The following is a 23,362-nucleotide window of genomic DNA, read 5'->3' on the forward strand; positions in this document are numbered from 1 at the left end:
ATTGCTGCTGTTTTTCTTTTCACTAGCAGGCATTTTTAATGTATTTACATCATAATAAATTAAAGTATTTCTATATTCTTTTTATTATTTACGTATAATGACTGCTTGACGATGATTTTAATATAAATATGAATGCTGAAGAAAGAAAAGTATTTTGTACAACTCATACATAGGCAGGATATGAAAATCAATCCGACAACAAACATCCGTTGAGACAGTTTTTGCAACCGATGATTTGAAATGATGTGGCGTTTAATGGAGTCAATCCAGAAAGAAAAAGCATTTGACCCATGGGTAACTAGTGATCGTAATAAGGGCGATCACAACTCTTTTGTTCATTTTTTTATCTTTTTTTTTTTACCACAACCTTGAATTGATTGCTGAATAAAATATATTTTTAGCTATTTCCTCTACATCTGCCTAACACATTATCATAGAATTCAAAAGCCGTTATATGGTTGCTGATGTTTTGATTTCATTAAAATTCTCGATTATTTCTCAGGCCTTTTTTTTCCGTCAATATATTTGAATGCGTAAGGCTAACAATAAGGAGCCTTTTCAATTAATTTAATCAATGAATAGCCAATATATGGATTCCTTAACTTTCCTTGACAAAAATTATTTTGACTTATGCATTTATTTTTCAAATTATGTGGAGCTCCAAAGAAATCTCCATTTTTATGTATATATGAATTATTAAATATTAAAATTTTGAAAAGGGCCTCAGATGCTTGCAGAGCTCACGGGATACCTCCTTTCACCAAGAAATCAAAAATGTAAGTGTCGTGTATATATTAAAATATAATTTTCTCCAAGGAAAATTAAGGAATCCATGTATTGGCTATTAATTGATAAAATTCAATGCCAAGACACTTTTCCTTAGCCTTACGTTTTCAAATGTATTGGTGGATAAGAAAGCGTGCGAAACAATAGAGAATTTTAATGTAATCAAAACATTTAGCAACCACCTAACGGTTTTTTGAATTCTATGCTAATGTGTTAGGCAGATGTAGAGGGAATCTCTAAAATTTGATTTTATTCTGCACTCAATTCAAGGATTGTGGTATAAAAAGATTACGCATTATATTAATGATTTTTATTTATTAAAAGAGGATTAAATAAAATAATATTTTGGTTTTTAATTATTAGGAAATGTGTTATGCATATTTAAGCGTGACAATAACTTATGAAATTTCTCTAAGTCTTTCTTAAACATCTGCTTCTATTGTTCAAAACAAAAAAATAATTTATTTTTTTTTTAAGTTACAATGTTTCCTGCAGTAAAATAATTCAATTTTTCAATCTTTAAAGGGGTTGTTGCTTAGGCATTGTTATGTATTTTAAATAAATTTATTTTAATTTTACGACTTAGACCAACCTTTGAGCTTTTTTTATTTAAGAAAATATAAAAAATAATATTCATTTTTTGTCCTTTTTGGCTACCTACTTGTTTTCTATTTTAATAAAATTTATATCTTTTAAGAGATGTGACTTAACCACCTCTTTTATACTAATATTTATTTTCTGGAAATATCTATTTTGCGGACAATTTTTAACAATCAAAATAAAACTTTTCTTCTTTCTTTTTTTAATTGAAGATTGTTTTTTAATATTGTTTTTGTCTGTAAATATTTGCTGAAATAAAGAAAGGAATGTAAAATTCAAAAATAAGAAATTTCAACTTATCATCTACTTATTTTAATTTTTTTATCAGTGATATTTATTGAATTATTAATAAAAATTCTTATGCTAATTAAATGTTATTTTATCAAAAACAAAAGGTTATTGTGTGAAAATTGATGTATATTATTGTTTCCTTGTTTTGTTTTTCTTATAATCTAATAACATGTATTGATCTCAGTATATTTTATCCAGAAAAATCTGTTTTTCGAACTTCTCAAAGTACTGTTGATTCAAAAGTGACACTTGTATAAAAGGTAATAAAATTATTCGTAAAATCATTTTAAAATTAGAACTTTCTGTCTACTAGTTTTTTTCCCTACTTTATTTTTATAAGGGTCTGGTTAGGTCTATAATATTTTATACAAAATTTCTATCAAAAGCTACTACATTCAAGGGACCGAAATTTTGGTTCACTATAACCTTTCCGCAAGCAATTTTAACTAATGGTTCCAAATCCCCCTCCCCCCTCCTTTTATTACACATTATTTAAATAAATGACCAAAAAAATGAAATACAGAAATGCCTGAAAAATTATATGTAGTAACAAAAATGTTTTAACTTTAATTTTTTATTACTCTTCGTCTTGCGTAATAAAATAAAATAAAAAACTTTATCTTTGGCCAATGAGCAATCCTCAACATCAGATATGAAAATACTTCCCGGCTTCCGTTAATTTTTCCTCAATTTATGTTATTCCGCTTTTTAAATCTGTCTAAGCAGACATTGGAGGACATAAAATTTGTCTCCCCAAATTGCTTATCATATTCATCGGCTTTGACTTGCAACATTCCTGATACTGGAAGATTGCTGCTTTTTTTAATGCTAAACCAATCCATTTTTGGTTCACTATATCTCCAAAAAATAACACCATGCATGTGTAGCGAGGCACGGTAGCGAACATTTCGTTCACTATAAATTGTGTTCAGTATAGTGGGTTTAAGGTATTAAAAATGATGAATTATTTTAATTGTGATCCCTGTAACAGACTTTACTGACTCAATCTGCAGCACTCTCTTTCAAATTTGTCTGTATCTTAAACACAATCATTAAGATATTAGCATAAAAATTAAGCCTAATCTAACAGACATTTAACTGAACACAATAAAAATGAATTTTATACAATCATGCTTTAGCTTTGCCCTAGTGGGGGAAAATACATACACTTATACTGTGTATATACTATTCTAATGTGTATAGTTTTTTTATTGTTTCATTTTTACTAGATACAGTCCTAGCAGCAAAGGCATGAAAAATTATAAGATTTTTATGGGGATAAAATATAGTCATACTTTTGAATGACTGGTCGCAAATCAAGTTACCCGAGTTAAACAAATATGAATACACAATTTTATGTAATTATATTAATTGGCTCTATTTAAAATAAGAACCAAAAAAAGCATTTTAATTTGTTACATTTTAAACAATACTCAAGTTTGAAAGAAAATAAAATCTTGATTTATTTATGCTACTTTGTCTTATATAGTAAATTTTGAATCGCATATTTGATGAATCAGTTTTTGAAGCACATAATTTGTAAAAATTTAATTGTAAATCCACTTTTTTTATCAATCTTGTTTCTACAGATTTCCCCATAGTTTTTAAATTTGAGATTTCTTATTTGATATAATACTATTAAGTTTCCCCAATTTCCAATCATGCAATTAAATTATCACTTAATGACTTGCTTTTTTTGTGACAGTTGCATTTCAAATGCAAGAGTTTTTCCCATTTTGAAACCAAGATTAAGATTTTTTGGGGGTAATAAGCTTTTTACGTGTGTAGTGTATCTACCACTACAAAAATATAATTCCCATTCACTAGTTTATAAGACATGTTAACTCGATTCTATGGAGGGGTACTTTGGAGGTCGGCATCTACTCTCCCCACATTGATGACTTTCGGACGTGATGTGAACACGCCTAACTTGAAAAAAACTCCCACTTCAGCAAGTCTAGGTCAGGTTTGAGCAAGTCTATCTTGAGAGTAACGCCGACTTCTATCTGAACTATTTACTTTGATGGGCGGTACACATTTAACAGTTGACGTGCTAGTTGTGTCTGCGACATTATCCACCTCCTTGCACTGTTGCTACTCAGTCTCGACTCGGTTGCTAATGGCAACACAAGAGCAAACACAACCGTGAAAATACAGTTCTCACGATCAGCAAAAGTACGGTGATCTTAATACAACTCTCCCAGCCTCTCACAAATCAACTTGTGGTATCCATTCATAGAATACTATCACAGATATAATTCTGGTGAGGGGGTACTGTAGTGTATGTACCACTACAAAAATATAATCCCAATTCCCTAGTATATAAGACATGTTAACTCGATTCTATGTTGGGGTACCTTTTCATAGATGAAGGTTGACATTGTCGATAACTAATCACTCCCCACACATGACACAAGTGATTTTTTTTCATGCTGTTGTGAAATGCTGCCATAATCACAAATTGCTTCAATGATATTGAAATTAGTGATATAAGAAAAAAGCTACTTTTTCTTAGGTGCATGTGTATTAATAATGAATATTATATTTATTAAAGTATATTAAAACTTAATATTTTCCACTAAGTATTTTTTCTTTTTCTCAAATTCAAACAATATATTTTATGCAAATACTCTGACTCATAATTATAAATAAAATTATATTTTATTAGGATTTAGTTCTGGATGGAGTTCAAGGTGACTTGAAACAAGCACTGAATATCATGGCTGAAAAACAAATGAGAATTCATACACCTCTAGAGGAAGTGATTTTGCTCATAGAACACTGTGTTCAGTGATGCATATTTTATTTTGGTTTTTTGTAATTTTGTAAGATTTTTTGTTAATTAAGTTCATAACATTAATAAAAAACTAATCACCAGCTATTATGCTTCTGTACATTTTAAGTATGCTAATAAATGCAGTCTAATCAATGCCTTTGAAGCTCTAAACTCAAATGATGATGCTCTGTTTCAAAACATTAAAATTTTTATCGCAAAATTTTTGAGTTAACCGCTTTCCTTAACAATTTTTTTGAAAAGAAAATGTTAAAAATCAGCATATTTTTTTTTTATTTCGTTAATAAATGCGAGGAACTAAAACAAAACATAATACACACGTTCTAAGTTGACATTTTAATTTTTTATGCGTAATAAAATATTTAATTTACCCTCAGTTTACTGTCCCAAATGATGTCGGTCGAATGAAAAAAGTTAAATATGAGTCTTTGTATAGGTTCACATCTTCAGCATCTGAAAAATCATCTGCATTACTTTCGCTCGCGAACGGCACTTTTTTTTTACTATTTTTTACGATGTAAATTCATCAACCATCGTCTGTACAACTGTCTGAAGTCCTACAAATAGCAAAACTCCCCAAGAAAATTGGCACTTTTCCAATCACAGTAGATTATTATTTTTTGTTTTGCTTCTGGCTGAATAAAAACGTGATAAAATAAAATGCATTGACGAACTCTGCACTCTGCTATACCCGAGTTTACTCAGGAAAATAAATATTTGCACTACATGCATACCACTCAGGATAGTCAGGGAAACAGTTAAAAAAAAAAGATTTTTTAGTTTATTCTAGTTAAAAAAAGTTTAATTATTAAAGTTTAGTTATTAGTTATTTAGTTCAATTTAAAATGAAGTACACAAAGCATAAAGAAAAGAAAGTCATTGCAATAATTGGGCCAGTTTAGCCTGGTTGACAAGGCGCTGGACACACATTCGCGAGATCGAGAGTTCTAATCCAGCCGACTAAAGACTTCTCGTGTAGTAAATGGTGACTAGTTCATGTTTAATCTATCGGATTACAAAGTCCTCCATAATCTCATAACAAATTATGCAGCTGGGGGTACTGAATTGGAGATTGATCTTTCGCTGGTTCAGGTCAAAATTATGATCTTTGGATGTATGAATGGGTCTGCCCTATAAACTGGGTTGGCAGAAGTGGAATTCTTGGCCATAGATGGCACCACTGGAAGTCAAGAACAATCACAACCTTAGCCTTAATAGTTGAGCCTACAACAACAACTACTGTGATGCCACAATTGGCATTACATATTTATTTCCTATCCTTTTAAATATCTTTGATTACTTAAGCTTATTTTTATTAATGGAATTAGATTTAAAATAAATCAAAGGCTTAATCTTCTTAAAACGAACACAAAATATTTATTCTTTGCTTATAGATCAATGTAACGGATACTTTTTATTTCATTACTAATGCAGACTTATTAATTCACTGTCGCCTCTAAACGAAAACAAAAATCTGTTTATAACTTTTTATTCTAATTTCTAACCGCAAAAATGTTTCTGTTGCATGGTTGTAATAATTCTCATAAATTTATTGGCGACTCGTGATCGCCAAGGTATTATTTTAAACCCAATATTGATATGCTGGTTGGCTTTGTTTTGGCTGTATTATAATTTATTAAATCGCCAATTTTGGATCTCCTACCCATGCTTCTGTGTCCGTTGGGAACAAATTACACGTACTTTTTAATTTGGCTTTTGATTAGGCAGGTTGTGGGGGATTTATCTCCCATGGCCTGTCCTTATTAATATTATTATGCAAAACTTATTCAACTGAAATTCTTATGAATGATATTTATATTTTGTAACTCGAGCTCTGCAAATATACTACTAAATAAAAGCTTTTTTATTAGTTCTGATCCGGTTCAAGTATTCTTTTCATCACCCTTCTGTTTTCATCGCAATCTTCAATTTGTCAGTATTCTTCAACTGGCCCACTATACTATACCAATACTAACTCCAACCACCTGAATATCCATCACCACTTAAATTGGCACCCTGAATAATCCTTCTCCATAACTACATTGCAAATTTTTTTTTTTTTTTTAATTTCTAAGTAGATGTGTTATGGAAATAATGAGTTTTATTATTTGACTGCAAGGAAAGATTGTGTTCATAAGAAATAATTGTATTTTTTTTTTCCAACTGTCACCAAAACAAGGAAGAACTNTTTTTTCACCAAAAACAAAAGGTTATTGTGTGAAAATTGATGTATATTATTGTTTCTTTGTTTTGTTTTTCGTATTGTCTAATAACATGTATTGATCTTAGTATATTTTATCCAGAAAAATCTGTTTTACGAAATTGGCAAAGTACTGTTGATTCAAGAGTGACACTTGTATAAAGGGTAATAAAATTATTCGTAAAATCATTTTAAAATTCGAACTTTCTGTCGACTAGTTTTTTTGGGGGTAATAATCTTTTTACGTGTGTAGTGTATCTACCACTACAAAAATATAATTCCCATTCACTAGTTTATAAGACAAGTTAACTTGATTCTATGGAGGGGTACTTTGGAGGTCGGTAGTCAGGTTTGAGCAAGTCTATCTTGACAGTAACGCCGACTTCTATCTGAACACGCCTACTTTGATGGCCGATCCACATTTAACAGTTGACGTGCTAGTTGTGTCTTCGACATTATCCACCTTGCACTGTTGCTACTCAGTCTCGACTCGACTGCTAATGGCAACACGAGAGCGACCACGACCGTTAAAATACAGTTCTCACGATCAGCAAAAGTACAGTGATCTTAATACAACTCTCCCGACCTCTCACAAGTCAACTTGTGGTATCCGTTTATAGATTACTATCACGGATATAATTCTGATGACGGAGTACTGTAGTGTATGTACCACTACAAAAATATAATCCCAACTCCCTAGTATATAAGACATGTTAACTCGATTCTATGTTGGGGTACCTTTTCATAGATGAAGGGTGACATTGTCGATAACTAATCATTCCCCACACATGACCTGAGTAGTTTTTTTTTCATGCTGTTGTGAAGTGCTGCCATAATCACAAATTGCTTCAATGATATTGAAATTTGTGATATAAGAAAAAAGCTACTTTTTCTTAGGTACATGTATATAAATATTATATTTATTAAAATATATTAAAACTTAATATTTTCCACTAAATATATTTTTTTCTTGTTCTCAAATTCAAACAATATATTTTATGCAAATACTCTGACTCATAATTATAAATAAAATTACATTTTATTAGGATTTAGTTCTGGATGGAGTTCAAGATGACTTGAAACAAGCACTGAATATCATGGCTGAAAAACAAATGAGAATTCATACACCTCTAGAGGAAGTGATTTTGCTCATAGAACACTGTGTTCAGTGATGCATATTTTATTTTGGTTTTTTGTAATTTTGTAAGATTTTTTGTTAATTAAGTTCATAACATTAATAAAAAACTAATCACCAGCTATTATGCTTCTGTACATTTTAAGTATGCTAATAAATGCAGTCTAATCAATGCCTTTGAAGCTCTAAACTCAAATGATGATGCTCTGTTTCAAAACATTAAAATTTTTATCGCAAAATTTTTGAGTTAACCGCTTTCCTTAACAATTTTTTTGAAAAGAAAATGTTAAAAATCAGCATATTTTTTTTTTATTTCGTTAATAAATGCGAGGAACTAAAACAAAACATAATACACACGTTCTAAGTTGACATTTTAATTTTTTATGCGTAATAAAATATTTAATTTACCCTCAGTTTACTGTCCCAAATGATGTCGGTCGAATGAAAAAAGTTAAATATGAGTCTTTGTATAGGTTCACATCTTCAGCATCTGAAAAATCATCTGCATTACTTTCGCTCGCGAACGGCACTTTTTTAACTCTTTTTTCCGCTGTAAATTCATCAACCATCGTGTATACAACTGTCTGAAGTCCCACAAATAGCAAAACTCCCCAAAAAAATTGGCACTTTTCCAATCACAGTAGATTATTATTTTTTGTTTCGCTTCTGGTCGAATAAAAACGTAATAAAACAAAACGCATTGACAAACTTTGCTATACCCGAGTTTACTCGAGATAATAAATATTTGCAATACGTGCATACCACTCGGGATAGTCAGGGAAACAGTTAAAAAAAAAAGATTTTTTAGTTTATTTTAGTTTTCAATTTAAAATGAAGTACACAAAGCATAAAGAAAAGAAAGTCATTGCGATAATTGGGCCAGGATAGCCTGGCTGACAAGGTGCTGGACACATATTCGCGAGAACGAGGGTTCTAATCCAGCCGACTAAAGACTTCTCGTGTAGTAAATGGTGACTAGTTCCTGTTTAATCTATCGGGTTACAAAGTCCTCCATAGTCTCATAACAAATTATGCAGCTGGGGGTACTGAATTGGAGATTGATCGTTCGCTGGTTCAGGTCAAAATTATGATCTTTGGATGTATGAATGGGTCTGCCCTATACACTGGGTTGGCAGAAGTGGAATTCTTGGCCATAGATGGCGCCACTGGAAGTCAAGGACAATCACACCCTTTTCCTTAATGGTTGAGCCTATGACAACAACTACATTGCAATATATATATTTTTTTTAATTTCACAGTAGATGTGTTATGGAAATAATGAGTTTTATTATTTGACTGCAAGGAAAGATTGTGTTCATAAGAAATAATTGTATTTTTTTTTTCCAACTGTCACCAAAACAAGGAAGAACTTAGCATCTGTATATTCTTTGTATATGTAATGTACATAAAATTGTTTGTGTTTGATATAAATTATTTTTCGAAAAATGAGTTCACCAATTTAAAGAAAGTTTTTTTTTTTTTAAAGAAAAAACATGAAACTAGTTATCATTTTTGTGTAAAATTTAACATGTTTATCTATTATAAAAAATCTGTGTTTATAGGAGGGAGTGTAGCATTTTTTAAAAGTGCTTATGTTTATTTGCATTTTTTAAAAGCCCTTAAAGATGCTTTTTTTTATTCGTTGTTCGTAAAAAGGGCTTAATTTTCTATCTTTTAAAATGAGATTTTTTTTCTTTGCTGTGTTGATTGTCGTTCTAAATTATAAAAAATACATGATTTTTCACAATTTCTCTTCGATATTTATCAGAAATCAGAAATTTATTTTATCATGTTTATGTGAAGTTTTTGGAGAAAAAAAAATTATTTTATGTTTTTAAATTTAGAACTTTAAACAATAAAATAATGTTATTTAATTTTAATAGACAATTATTTTATTTTTAATGAACGAAAGTAATTTTTATTACTGCACAGATCCTAAATTTTTTTTTTTTTTTGGAGGGGGGAGTGATTTAAAAAAAAATTTGAGTGCTTTAAAAGGTGCTTATTTTTTGTTGAAAAGTCTGGCTACACACCTTGTATATGGGTGATTCTCACGAAATATGACAATTTACTGTCCCTTGCTCCAAGATCTAATACTATAATACTAAAAGAACTTTTTTTTTAAAAAAATAATAAATAGCATTGCTGTTAGCATTTTAAAATGACTTTGCACTAGCATTGACTGTTTTGTATAGTTAAAAAATTTAATTGAACTTCAAAATGTCATTTTCCTGGCATGTCCCAAACAATGTTTCCAATAATAACTAGCCTCAAAACTTCCTACAAATTTTTCAATATCTATTTTTTTTATCTCAACCGATGTAAGCATTTCTAGAATATACGCAGAGGGTATTATTTACATTTAATTAATTTTTTCTGTCAATAATTTGTTTGTCCCAAGAAAATCTGTCATTTTCCTGGCTACTTTTATTTAGTGGTTTATAACCAAAATAGATAGAGCCAGCAATCAATATCTTGTGTTAATAGATGGATTAGATGCCCTCCTATATGAACATATCTTGTTGCATGAATAAAGAACCAATTTTCTGGTTCAAAATCTATTTCAAAAACTCTTTCAAGGTGAGTAGGTTTTTGTTGTCATTTCCCCGGCTTCTTGAAACCATTAATAACATAAACTACATAGATTTATCTCAGTTATTTTAAGAAATCCTGTTGTTTTCTACAGAATATAAACGTCATAGGCCAAAATATTTAATTAAAGTAAAGTTATACTCTATAAAATGGCGAATTTGTCATTATCCTGGCTGTCATTTTCCTGGTTTATGAATGCCAGGATATTGAAGTGTTACCAGAAATTTTTTTAACTGCTAATACTGTAAGGAGGGAAAGCAAATATTAACCTAATACCAAGTTAATGTATAATTGTAATATGCTTGGATGTAATCAAAGTTATTTATTTATTGATTGATTATTATACATAATTTTATTCTGTACATATCAGCAGCAAAAAATTTTTTAATTCTTTCTACAGTGGATAAAAAGAATTAATTTAAGCAATTTATGGTCCATCTAACATAAAGGCTTTAGTTGAGTTACTTACTATTAACTTAAAATGACTGTTTTTTAAACTTCTAAGCTAATATGTCATTTTCCTGGCATGCAAGATTCGGTGAATTTCTATTCTATTTCTTTTTCCTGAGCAAATATCAATAAACTACACTGCTGTCTATAAGATATTAATAAGTGTAACTAAAGAAGCATACAAAAAAAAATGTCAGATTATTTTGACGACTTTAAATTTGAAGAAATGGTTTGGTCCGAATTGTCATATTTCGTGAGAATCACCCATATGTTTATATTTTTTTTCTTGGAAAATGGAAGTTATTTTCTAAGTTGAGTGGCATTAGAATACCTTCTTTTATGTATTCAGTTTCTTTATCATCAGAACTTTTCTTTAAATTTGTTAATCAACATAATCTATAATCAAAACTGCTTTTCACAACATGCAAAATTACGGCTTAATCCCAGTGATTTGGTGATGTTTGGGAGGATGATAAAGTTTGCAATCTATAGTTGTAGATTCAGTGGGTTATTGTTTGTTTAACAAGTATAGTTAGTGAAAAATCTGGATTTTTCACTAACCGCGATCCCGAAGTTTCTGGAAATCATTAATCACATTTATGTGTAGAAATTCTTGTATATTTTATTTAAAAATATTAGAACTAGAATTTATACTTGGCATCTCTTTCATTTGTAAATATTTTTGTCGGGTAGAATAATAAATTAAATTAGAGAAAAAGGTAAACTTATACATAATCATTCATTTAAATTATGCTGCATTTATGTACATAATTTTTTTAGAATTTCATGTTTTGAAAATATCACTGATTTAAATTTATGAAGACATAATTTTTTGAAATTTGTCATTAATGATTATTAAACTGTGAATATGGTTATATATGAGAAAAATTTAAAGCAAGAAATTTTTAGGTAAAGAGTATTCTTCATAAATTATTAAAAATGCAGCAAAAGTTTTAAAAGAAATAATTAAAATAGATGTTAGACAAATTTACTTTGAACTTCATTAGCCACTTATTGTTACCATCAATTTTAAAATTTGTTTAATTTCAGTTTGTTGCAAGATTTGTTTTTATATTTTGCCCTAAAATTGCATTCTTACTTGACTTTTTTTTTTTATCCCAAAATCAAATTTCCTGACAATTTCAGGTTTCCCTAAGCTTATGGAAATACTCAAATAAAATACTTGACAGGATATTAAATATGTAGATATATATTTGAAGAAACCTTTTTTTTTTCTTGATAAGTTCTTATAGCACACATTTAGTCATTATCCCCAGAAAAGTGAAGAGTTCTTCAATTACATTAGTAACAAATTATGGCTTTTAAAATAGATTTAAAATTTACTATACATGCATAAAAATAATTTATTGTTGTGTTTGGTTTTAATGGGAAACATGCAATTTTATAAAGCAGTAGTTCCCAAAAACTATTTTGCAGAACAGTCCTGAGGATTCAGAGTGTTAGACCTAACATCAGTAAATAGTTTATAGATTCACACTGAGGTGAACTAAGTTCGAATCGCAGTGATGGCTGGTCAATACGAATTCTGCATCCACCTTACACCAACCACAGTGCTGATATAAAATATCCTCAGTAGTAGATGGATCATGGGTTAAGAGTTCTCAGTTGTTGGGCTAACTGAGGGAGGTTTTTCATAGTTTTCCTCTCAAGTCTTTCACTAAAGCAAATTTCTCCCAATACTTGATCCAGGAGTTCCCTTGTCTTCTAGATTGGGTTCATAATTACTAAGCTACGAAGTTGTAGTCAGTTTCTTCTTCTATAGCTTTTATTTGCAGCCTTTAATGATCAAAACAAATCTCATTTACAATGAACAATAATTACAGCATCTTTTAAATTTTTTTTATTTTCGATCCTAACTTACTGGAAATTCTGTCCTGATACTGAATATCTAATTGGGTTTTTTCCCCCTCTAAAGTTTATTTATTAAACATGCAATCAAAAACAATCCCCTGATTTTATTTAATTGCTCTATTTTAATGCTCTTTTGGTTTTGATATCGTATGAACATCCTTTGTATATTATTTGCATTTTTTAAAAGCCCTTAAAGGTGCTTATTTTATTCGGGGTTTGTAAAAAGTGCCTAATTTTCTGTCTTTTAATAAGAGATTTTCCCTATACCGTGTCGATTGTTCTAAATTACAAAAATGCGGGGTTTTCACAATTTTGCAATATTTATCAGAAACTAGTTAATTCATCACGATTATGTGAAGTTTGTGAAAATATTTTTGAATTTTATTTATTCTATGTTAATAAATTAAGAACTTTAAACGATAGAAATTTTTTTTTATTACTGCACAGATCCTAATTATGAATTTTTTTTTTGGAAAGTGCTTAAAAAAGAGTACTTAAAAGGTGCTTATTTTTTGTTGAAAAATCTGACTACGCACCCTTTGAGTATTATATGATAACTAGGGAAAAGTGCGCTTTATCTTTTTCTCTCTCATTAATCTGAAGTTGAGTATCAAATTTTAATTCATATATTCATAACAAAGATTCATCAACTATCAAAGAACCCAAAAGAAAGTTGCTTCCCAAATAAAGAAACTGAAGATGAACGAATAATTTGGATCTTATTCCAAGTAGCTGCAATGTACTATTTTTAAAAACGAAAAGTTCATGCAAATGACAAGTTGATGATAAAAAAAATTTCAGTCTTGTCCAGAGTAAAGTTTAGTGGGGGTATGCTGGTTTGTCAGCATAATATCTAAAAATTCAATTTAAAATTGTTTGCAGATTAAAAAATACGTAAAATAGTTATTGATTATTTTAAATATGTGCTCTGAAGCAAAAATTTTAAAACCACAATTTTTTTCTCCCTAGGCAACCATGAACCAGACCCCCCAGGTATTCAACAGAATGGAAGCATCCAATCACAGGAGGTTTACAATCCTGCATAGANTTGAGCTGTAATATATTGGTACATAAACTTTTCTGAAGCTGCCCAGATAAGCATGGAATAATATAGAATCTAATTTTTTGACATAATGATCTAGATTTTAATTTGAGATATTAAAAATTGTACATATTTCAAATTCAATTTCTTTAGCTCATAAATAAGATTCCATATTTTTTCTTTATTTATCTCTTAGGCAAATCCTACTTCGCAGTTCTTCATCTTTTGCGGAAGGTTCTGATCCCCATTAACTGCGAAAAACGAGGGATCACTAATATCTTTCTGCAAGATACTTATACCTAATACTAGCAAACATATACATAACAAATATATATATATACAAAATATATGTTAAAATAACAAAAATGCTGTGTTTGCAAAAAATAAAATTCTTAATTGAACATGTAATAATTTTTTATTTTAATATTATGGGTGATATTCTCACATTTTGTTGGGAGGAAAATACACATATTATTTACTTCTTCACATTTTGTAAATAATCATCACAATAAAAAAAAATATTAAATATCATGAAACATGTAGTAGTAATTGCTGAAAAAAAGATTATCATGTAAATCGGACTCCTCAAACGCGTGTTTTGTGATTAGATTGTTGTTATAAATAATATCGGATTTAAACACTATGGAGAAATCAATAACAAAAATTCCATAGAATTATTGCCTTAAATAAATACTTAAATGCACGATTCGAATTTTCCATCTTGTTTGAAATATATTGGGATGTTTAAAAACCATGTGAAAATCATAAACTGCCGAGAATACAATCGAGACATTGTATCGATTTACAATACTATCAGTGTAAATTGAGCGTGTCAAAATGCATGATTCAAATATTACAAAAATTTCTGTAAAAAAAATAATAAATAAACATTTTTTAGTCTTCAAAAGAAAAATCTTTCTGCAAGAACTCTGTAAAGTTCTGCGACAATGTCACTGCGATTCTGCCACGGGGCTGAAGAATATATTGTAACATTCAAATAAATAAAACAAACTTTGCTAAAATATTTTTAAATACTGTTTTTAATAGTATTATGTTTCATAAAAAACTACAAATATGAATAAACAATTAATAATTTTTTTTTTCAAGAAATACATCCCTTTTTAAGTGCGTCTTGCGAAATGATTCTTTTCATTCCTGAGAAAGTCCATCACAGCCACCGGATCTTCTAACTTTGCGTGCCTTTTGACTTCATTCCGAAGGACGCGCATAAAAGGATTCAAAAGTTTCTCATCTCCGATAGTTGAGGGAACAGTGGGTTCACCTGCAGCCTTCTTCGTCTTCGCCCATTCTAGCCTTTTTTCAATGACTTCATTTTCGGGTTCAACGTGATGTGCGTACAAAAGATTGTTTGCAGTGTACTCGTGACCGCAGTAGACCATCGTTTGATCGGGCAGTGCACCGAGGATGACAACGAGCGCTTCGTACATTTGATCGGCAGTACCTTCGAAGAATTTTCCGCAACCGGCATAAAACAACGTGTCTCCGGTAAAAACAGCTGGATCCCCTCCTGATGGGTCTTCTACAAAATAACAGACATGCCCTCTGGTGTGACACGGCGTTAGCAGACATTTCACGTTTAAGTTTCCGATTTTAAATTCGTCGCCGTGAGAGACTTTGTCAGTTAATCCATCGATATTAGCATCGCCGCCAAGGACTTGCAAACCTTTTTTCTGTTTCACTAATTCCGCATTTCCACCCGCGTGATCCCAGTGATGGTGAGTAGTGAGCACCGTCGTGAGATCCACTTTGGCATCGTCTGCTGCCTTCAACACTTTATTGGGCTCCACAGGGTCGACAATAGCTGCCTTTCCAGTACTTTCATCAATTATTAAGTACATATAATTGTCATCAAGAGCTCCTAAAATAGATACTTTCATGTTGATAAGGATATATGATTTTATTTTTAAAATATAGAGCAAATAATAAGCGTAAATGATAAGAAAACAGTCCTAATAATTTCAATACCGAGCAGACGATATAAAGATAACAAACAAAAGGGAGCCCAGTTACAGTTTAATCGTGATAGCTTTCAACTTTTTAATTCTGCTTCATAAGAGCTTTTATAAATATCAATAATGTGAGTTTTTTCTTTTTTAAGACTCTTCACTCCGATTTAGTTTAATTTAAAGCACTGAAAAATTTAATCACTTTAAGCAAATCATAAAACAAATTTATTCATTTATTATTATTTTTTTAATGGCAGGAACTTGTGGCACTCTTCTCGTTACCCCGGTGGTGGAGTAGTGTCGCCCACATAACACAACCACAAACCCGTTTATAGGGCTACATTCACACAAAAGACTGAAAGAAGCATCCATGCCAGGATTCGAACCTGCGGCCATTGGCTCCTCAGTCAGACACGCTAACCACTCGGCCACCTGAAACAAATTTATTAATAATCTTATTTTTGTTCCCATAGCAACTGATTTGAAGTTAATATCTTTGAACTGAATGAACTTTAAGATCGGATTCGGTTGTAATATACTATTCAAACAACTATTTAAAGAAACATTTAAAAACGAAGTTTTATTCAACCGATTCGATTCTACTGATTTTATCTTCTCAATAAAACAAAACTGTACATGAGAAACAACTAACAAATAATTGATTTCAGTTAGTTCAGGCCTCAGGTGTTTTAAATGCAAACCTCTCTTTTGTTATTAATAATTGTATTTTCATTTTAGATGTAAAGTTTGGTTTGCTTTAATATTCTAAAAATAATATGCCGGTAAGCAAATATCTTGATTCTTGTCTATGTATCTAATTTTTAATTCCTCCTGCGTAAAAATTGGTTTTCATTGAAATCCAGTTTTCAGAAATATCCTCCAGATATATTATAAAAGTAATGTGTGGTTCATATTTTTATAGGTTGAAGCTCCAGAAGCTGAAAATATCAGAGTTGTTGTACGATGTCGTCCTATGAATGAAAATGAAAAAAATAGCCATTTCAAAAATATTGTTGAGGTAAGATATATTTACTCATTTTTATTATTTTTGTGGAAGGTGTTTGTAGTGTATCTACCACAACAAAAACATAATTACAATTCACTAATATATAAGGCAAACTCTATTCTTCTCATTTTTTTTTAACCTGAAACCAGGACAACATGAAAAATTTTATAATTCTTAATTAATTTTATAATTCTTTATGAAAAATTCACCCAACAGCCAACCTGTATACCTAAATAAATAAAAAACTTTTAGATACCAAAAAATGTTGTGTTTATTTAAACGCAAGAAATGTGAAAACTAAAATATGATTTTACAATATAAAAATAAAACATAACATGATAAGCCATACCTAATATAATAACATAATAAAACACAAGGAGTTATTTAATTTAATTTGTTTTTTTATATTTTTCTGAGGAATGAATTGCTTTTAACAAATTTTTGTTTTCCTGTATATTTTCATAGAATTCCATACAGGTTGCATTTAAATTATTTTTGAGAATCAACAAAGATTTCAAAGTTTCCACTTTCAATTGGGTTTCTCGCTAGTCCATATGTTGTTTAATAAAGAAAAAACCTGCTCGGTCGGTGCATTAGTTCCTGGCATACAGAGGCAATACTCTACCAATTTGCGGTGCATTAGTTCCTGGCATACAGAGGCAATACTCTACCAATTTGCCAATATTATTGGACACATCGTTTTCTTTAAAGGCTTTATAACAATGTCAATCCACCTATCTGATACCGAAACACAATTTTGTTTCCAATGCCCAAGTTTCTCATCTGTGGTGTAGTGCTGAATGAAACAGATTTCATCAAAGAGCTCATCTTCAATTAAATTTATTTCCGGATAATGTTGAATTAAATAGTCACTGCATACTTGAACCATTTGATGCGTAGGTCTCATGTCTAATGTAATTCAATTAAACTTCTCGATTCCCTCAAAATGGCCTTCCCATTCTTCCAGATACTGAAAATATGTGCTGTAAAATTCCACCACTTTTTCTTTGAAAATATTCGATTTAACTAAGCCGTTTTCTTCTAACCTTTTTAAATTTTGTCAAACTTGCAGAGGCAGAAACACACTTGCTATCCTGTCAGCAATTTTGGTTTTAAGGTCCTTATAAATGATATTTGTTTTCAACATAGAAATATCCTGTCCTTCTATCTTTAAAATAGTGTTATGAAACATTGACGACACATTATGGAGAAAGAAAAGCCAAGATTCGGTTTCAGGATTCTCAAAATAATTTTTAGTAATTGTCGGAGTTTTTTCATTTGACGCAAAATACGATTTTGATGCAGGAAATATTTCCAACACGCTTTTAATGTCTGGTCGTAACGCTAACCACCGCGTAGCACTGTAACCCAAAAGTTTTTTTATATTCTATGTCTACAAAATTCTTTTAATTCACTGAGGCGCACAGTATAAATGTAAAAGTAAGACTAAATCTTGGTAATTGCAGTTTGTATATCAATTGGAACGCAGTCCGCCGCGGTTTGTAGGTTGTTTAAAATATGCGCTGAGCACAACCAATTCCCACGAGCTCCCGTCCTTCCAAAGTAGATTTTAGCTTGGTAAAAATATTATTTTTCCCCGCTCTTCGCATGCCTCCTAAGTTAGTGTTGGTGTTGTCTGCACAAAACCCAAATATCTTGCTTTCTAAATTATGTTTTTTTAAGACCTCTACAATATATACAAAATAATATGGCACTTTTTCCACTATTTGCAATAGAAAACGTACTTCTACATTTTTCACAATATACTTCACTAGAATCAATATTATTACTTTCTTTCTAATTTTATTATTTTTATTTTATTACTTTTTTTGTTTTAATGTTTTCTAATCTGAAACCAGTACTTTTCGTGTACTGGTTTTGTTTAATGACTAACCAGGACTTATGCCCTGAAAACCAGTACTGTACTGGTAAAATCAGTACGAATGGTCACCTTGATGCTGGAGTACCTTTTCATAGAGGAAGGTTGACATGGTCGATGAATATATCTCTACATTGGTGACTCGGACGTGACATGAACACGCTTACCTTGACAGAAACTCCCACTTCGATTTGAACACGCCTACTTCGATGGGCTGTTCACATGGAAAAGTTGACTTGCTACTTGTGACTGCAACATTATCCACCTCCTTGAGCTGTTGCTACTCAATCTCGATCACACAACGTTGGCTTGCATACACTCGACTGCTAATGGCAACACATGAGCAACCACGACTGTGAACTTAAAACAGCTCTCACGATCAGCAAAAGCACGGTGATCTTAGTACAGCTCTCCCAGCCACTCACAAAACAGCATTTAATCAACTAATGGTATCCGTCATCGAATTCTATCACAGCTATAATTCTGGTGGGGTAATACTGTAGCTTATCTACCACTACCATAATACAATTCCAATTCACTAGCATATAAGACATGTTAACTTGATTCTATGTTGGGGTATCTTTTCATAGACAAGATTGTTGATGAATATATCCCCACAGGGGGGTTCTGTTTCTCGCATTTGCGTCAAAGGGGAAGACTTCTGTGTTGTGAAGAATAATTGCCTAGTCTTGGCTATAAACAGAGAAATACAGATTGTCTCTGACCATCCAAATTGCTCCATTGCTCATGGGCAATTTTGCCATAGAGCTTGAATATAGGTGACATCATTGATGGTTGATTTATGTAAACTAACTACAATGTCTTATTTCTGTTCCTAGAGCGAAAGCACTGTATCTTCACTGGTCCTGATCGAGAAAAGTGATAAAACTTGTTTCAATAAGGGAAATCTTAGCAAAGGTCACAATGAGGAATATATTTTCATTAGGTGCAATAATTTAAATGAGAGATGTTGTTTTTATATTTGTATTAAAATTAAATTATGCCATTATTATTGTTTTCCAATTTGTTTTTTCGAAAATAATGAAGTGAAATAACAGTTTTCAAAGTCTTAAGTTAGAAATTAGTGTTGAGTATTTCCATCTTAACTATATAGTTGAAACTTTCCATTTTCAGCTGGTGTTATAGTAATCCAAAGGGGTGCATGTACGCAATTTATATTTCTCTGTTTATAACGGCCAAAACCTGTTTAACACTTATAGTTCTTGTTCACAATTTACAAACAATTGCATTGGCATTCTTAATTCATGACCAATAAAAATAAATTTATGAAAGAAATTGTAGCATGCATCTGTAAATTGTTTTAATTTATTTTTTAGAAAATAGTGAATTTTTTACCTCTCACTCTCATTTTTGTTTTGCTTGTAAGTTTTAAATAATTAACCCAAATTATAAAATATTGAATTACATATTTTCATGCCCTTTAACAACTGAAGAATATCCATTGTTTCTGAAAATATTTTTGCAAATAATTAACCCAAATTATAAAATATTGAATTACATATTTTCATGCCCTTTAACAACTGAAGAATGTCCATTGTTTCTGAAAACATTTTTGCTAAGATAATGTATTAGTTCTTTAATAAATTAGATTTAAAGGAATTTTGTTCACCAGATCATATAAAGTATAAAATGTCAACTTGACAAATCTTCATAAGTTTTGATATGTCTTTTAAAAAAATTTCTATTTGTTTCAAAATTTTTGCTTTACTTCACTGCCACTTGAAAAATTATTTTGCCAAAATCTCAATTGTTAGAGAATAAAGTGCTTTTAAACTATACGAATCTTTAATTTTCACGATACACATTTTCATCTACAAATATTTTAAAGATGTGAAAGTTATTTTTATTGTTTTTATTCAGGTGAAACCAGTTGAAGGTACTGTGACTTTGTCACATCCACATGCATCTGAGTATGACCCTCCTAAAACGTTTACATTTGATACTGTTTTTGGGACGGATTCCACTCAACTGGATGTCTACAATTTAGCTGCTCGTCCCATTGTTGATAATGTTTTAGAAGGCTATAATGGTAATCTTATTAATTTTAAACTAAATCTGATTTCCAGGGTTTGTATGGGCGTCGGAATTCTTTAAAAAGTTCATAAAACTGCGTAAAAGAGCAAAGCATTCACACATCAGTGAACTGCTCACCAAAAAGATCAAGGTACTTAAAGCTTCATACTTTCAATACCAGTTGTATGATAGTAGCAATGTTGTCAGCATTATTCACCAGTCATATTTACTTTCCAGAAAAGCTGGGTAGGTTTCAAGCCACTGATAAAACCTTGATCTTTTCAATGATAGCACAGTGCTTTAACTACTGTGTCATTTTGGTTCAACATTAGTTTCTGAAATTCTTAAAGTGTCTCGATTTCTGACATCCTATTGGAAAATTGTTACCTGTGATTGCGGAAACAAGGATAAAATTTTAACTTTTCTAATATCGTTGATAACAAAAACTTGATTTGGGAAATTTTTTTAATATTTTAAATTAAAAAATAGAAGTTAGTTCCTTAAAACTTCGAAAAGGTTGGGAATTTGAGAAATTTTTTAGAAGCATTTATTACTCATTATTTAATAAGTATAAATACAATTGAGAGTTTTTTAAAGAAAAGATTTTCTAAATCTTTTCATTTTGCCTTTTTAAATTCTCCTTCACTGTGAAGTTAAATATTGAACATTAATTAATTGAAATTGTTTCAAAAGTCTTAAAAATTATACTTTGTAATATTCTAAATAAATACCCTGACCAAAATTTTAATATTTAAAGTGTGTCCTGCAGGTAAGTCCTGTACCAAAAGCAATTTTGTTATTTGCAATATTGTTCTACTTCTAAATAGGAAAAAAAGAAATTAAAAAAAAAACTTAGCTACATACTATTTCTCAGCCCGATTTACTTGAAGGTTTTGTAAAATATTTCAGTGTTTTATTGCAAACTTGTGGCACTTAAACAATTTTTTGACCAATTTGTTTCTGATTATTCACATACTCTGCTAAATGGAAAATATTTTGAGTGTACACCTAGTAGAATATATGTTTGTGGAAAGTCACGAATAGTATTTTTGTGGGTCGATATGGTGTACAGTGTTTATAAGCTTATTTTCAAAACATTAGAAGCTAGGATATTTTTTATGCACCCTAATATATAGTGAAACATTTTGATGTTCAATGACTGCTTATTTTCACTCTAATCAAAGAATGAAACTAATTTACAATTATAGAAAACAACAAAATAAGAAAGTAACTTTTAAAATAATAAATCAAAATATAAAAGCGCTTCAAGCAGCTAAATCCAAACTTGTCAGTGATTAAACCAAAAACTGACAGTGCCCTGAGATCCGATAATGGAAAAACAAATAAGAAAAATTTTAATGTAAATGCCAAGAAAAATTGATGAAGAACAATCACAATTTAAAAGTACACTGAGTAAAACTTAATAAAGAGATGCCCATAAAGCAAATGAAGATAAAGTTACAGTTAGAATAGCCTCATCAAAATAAAATATTAATTGCCAAATCATTAAGAACACTTAAGAAATAAATCATGCTGACCCCTTTTTTGTGATTGTTTGTCTATAATTTTTCTTTGCATTTACATTTCAATTTTTCTAATTTGCTTTTCCATTATGGGGCCTCAGGACACTGTCATTTTTCGGTTTCACCACTGACAGCAGAAATGCTCCTGTGTGTTGGCAGGCAGTGTGTCCCCAGATAAAGTGCTGTCCTGCTAACACACATATCTTAAATTGTTGTCGTTTTCTGCTAGAATTGTATTTCTGACTTTTTGCTTATTTTAAATGTAACGAACACATTTGGAATATGTTAGACTTATTCTTACTTTTAAGCTGGATCAGCAGTCTCTAATACATTTTAGTTTCATTTTTTTATAGTCTTTTCTTAAATCTTTATTGCAAAATGTGAAACTATCCACTTTTAATTATTATAGGTACTATCTTTGCATATGGACAAACTGGAACAGGAAAAACTTTCACTATGGAAGGCAATAGGGATATACCTGAACAGAAAGGAATCATTCCAAACTCATTTGCTCACATATTTGGTCACATTGCAAAAGCTGAAGGGGATAAAAGGTATAAAAATACTTTGTTTTATTTAAAAGGACTCATTTTATAAAATTGAAATGCCGTTGGCCTACTTAATGGTTTTGAAATGCTCTATCATGAAATTTTAAAAACTGCATTTTTCAACTAGACTAAAAAGGACAAATAGTTTTAAATTTTTTCGGACATAAAAGAAAAACGGAGGGGGGGGGGCGGATTTGTGCAGTAATGAAAGCTTATTACAAAAAAGAAACATCTTATAGTTTTAGATAAAGCGTGGTGATCATCACTTTTAAAAGACAGAGGATAGGGGGTGAATTTGAACCATTAAGTTGAACCACCGATCTGCACTTAATTATCTTTTTTCTGTATCAACCTAACTAAAATGTAATGCTTTTGTATTTTTATGTAATTAGGTTTCTGGTTCGTGCAACCTATTTAGAAATATATAATGAAGAAGTAAGAGATCTCCTTGGTAAAGATCAAAGTGTTCGTTTAGAGGTAAAAAAAAATTTGTACATTAGTTTTTCTTTTTTTTTTAAATTTCTTTCTGAGTCCACAATTGCGGCCATAGTGAACAAAATCTCTGCAATTATATTGCAAACTGCTAAACATGAAATGTTGCTTTTAAAAATATCGTTCAGATAGTTGAAATTGCGATTAGAAA

At 30.5% G+C, this 23,362-nt stretch overlaps 3 protein-coding genes across 17 annotated transcripts in view; 2 read left to right on the plus strand and 1 right to left on the minus strand.

Annotated features, from left to right (window-relative positions):
* LOC107453536 (nuclear exosome regulator NRDE2) overlaps positions 1–9,284 on the plus strand; it is a 31,038-nt gene extending 21,754 nt beyond the window's left edge. For 8 of the 14 annotated variants that reach the window (XR_011637421.1, XR_011637420.1, XM_071184166.1 and 5 more), the window contains one exon: positions 4,346–6,346. Coding sequence is in view for 7 of the 14 variants with exons in the window: in XM_071184166.1 (XP_071040267.1) it covers positions 4,346–4,471 (126 nt within the window). In the remaining 7 variants the exon portion in view is untranslated. Of the gene's footprint in view, positions 1–1,861; positions 1,938–4,345; positions 6,347–7,717 lie in introns of those variants that run through there. The other 6 variants (XR_011637422.1, XR_006225660.2, XR_006225657.2 and 3 more) reach the window with 3 other exon arrangements.
* A 5,500-nt stretch (positions 9,285–14,784) lies between these two features.
* LOC107453541 (tenzing norgay) lies at positions 14,785–15,798 on the minus strand. The gene has a single exon (XM_016070408.4). It carries the CDS (start codon positions 15,658–15,660, stop codon positions 14,884–14,886), a length of 777 nt encoding a protein of 258 aa, XP_015925894.1. The 5' UTR covers positions 15,661–15,798; the 3' UTR covers positions 14,785–14,883.
* Positions 15,799–15,994: 196 nt separating this feature from the next.
* Positions 15,995–23,362, plus strand: part of LOC107453540 (kinesin-like protein 64D) — a 30,325-nt gene continuing 22,957 nt past the window's right edge. The window contains exons 1-5 of one of the 2 annotated variants that reach the window (XM_043046671.2): positions 15,995–16,511; positions 16,652–16,747; positions 20,496–20,664; positions 22,581–22,725; positions 23,112–23,196. In XM_043046671.2, coding sequence (XP_042902605.1) covers positions 16,506–16,511; positions 16,652–16,747; positions 20,496–20,664; positions 22,581–22,725; positions 23,112–23,196 — 501 coding nt within the window. In that variant the 5' untranslated portion in view covers positions 15,995–16,505. The remainder of the gene's footprint in view (positions 16,512–16,651; positions 16,748–20,495; positions 20,665–22,580; positions 22,726–23,111; positions 23,197–23,362) is intronic. The other variant, XM_071184116.1, reaches the window with a different exon arrangement.

Source organism: Parasteatoda tepidariorum, chromosome 8 (assembly GCF_043381705.1).
Source record: "Parasteatoda tepidariorum isolate YZ-2023 chromosome 8, CAS_Ptep_4.0, whole genome shotgun sequence".
Taxonomy (NCBI): Eukaryota; Metazoa; Arthropoda; class Arachnida; order Araneae; family Theridiidae; genus Parasteatoda; species Parasteatoda tepidariorum.

What these genes read in the sequence shown, in the direction of transcription:
- LOC107453541 (XM_016070408.4), bottom strand. Translation starts at nt 15,660, where the DNA reads ATGAAAGTATCTATTTTAGGAGCTCTTGATGACAATTATATGTACTTA.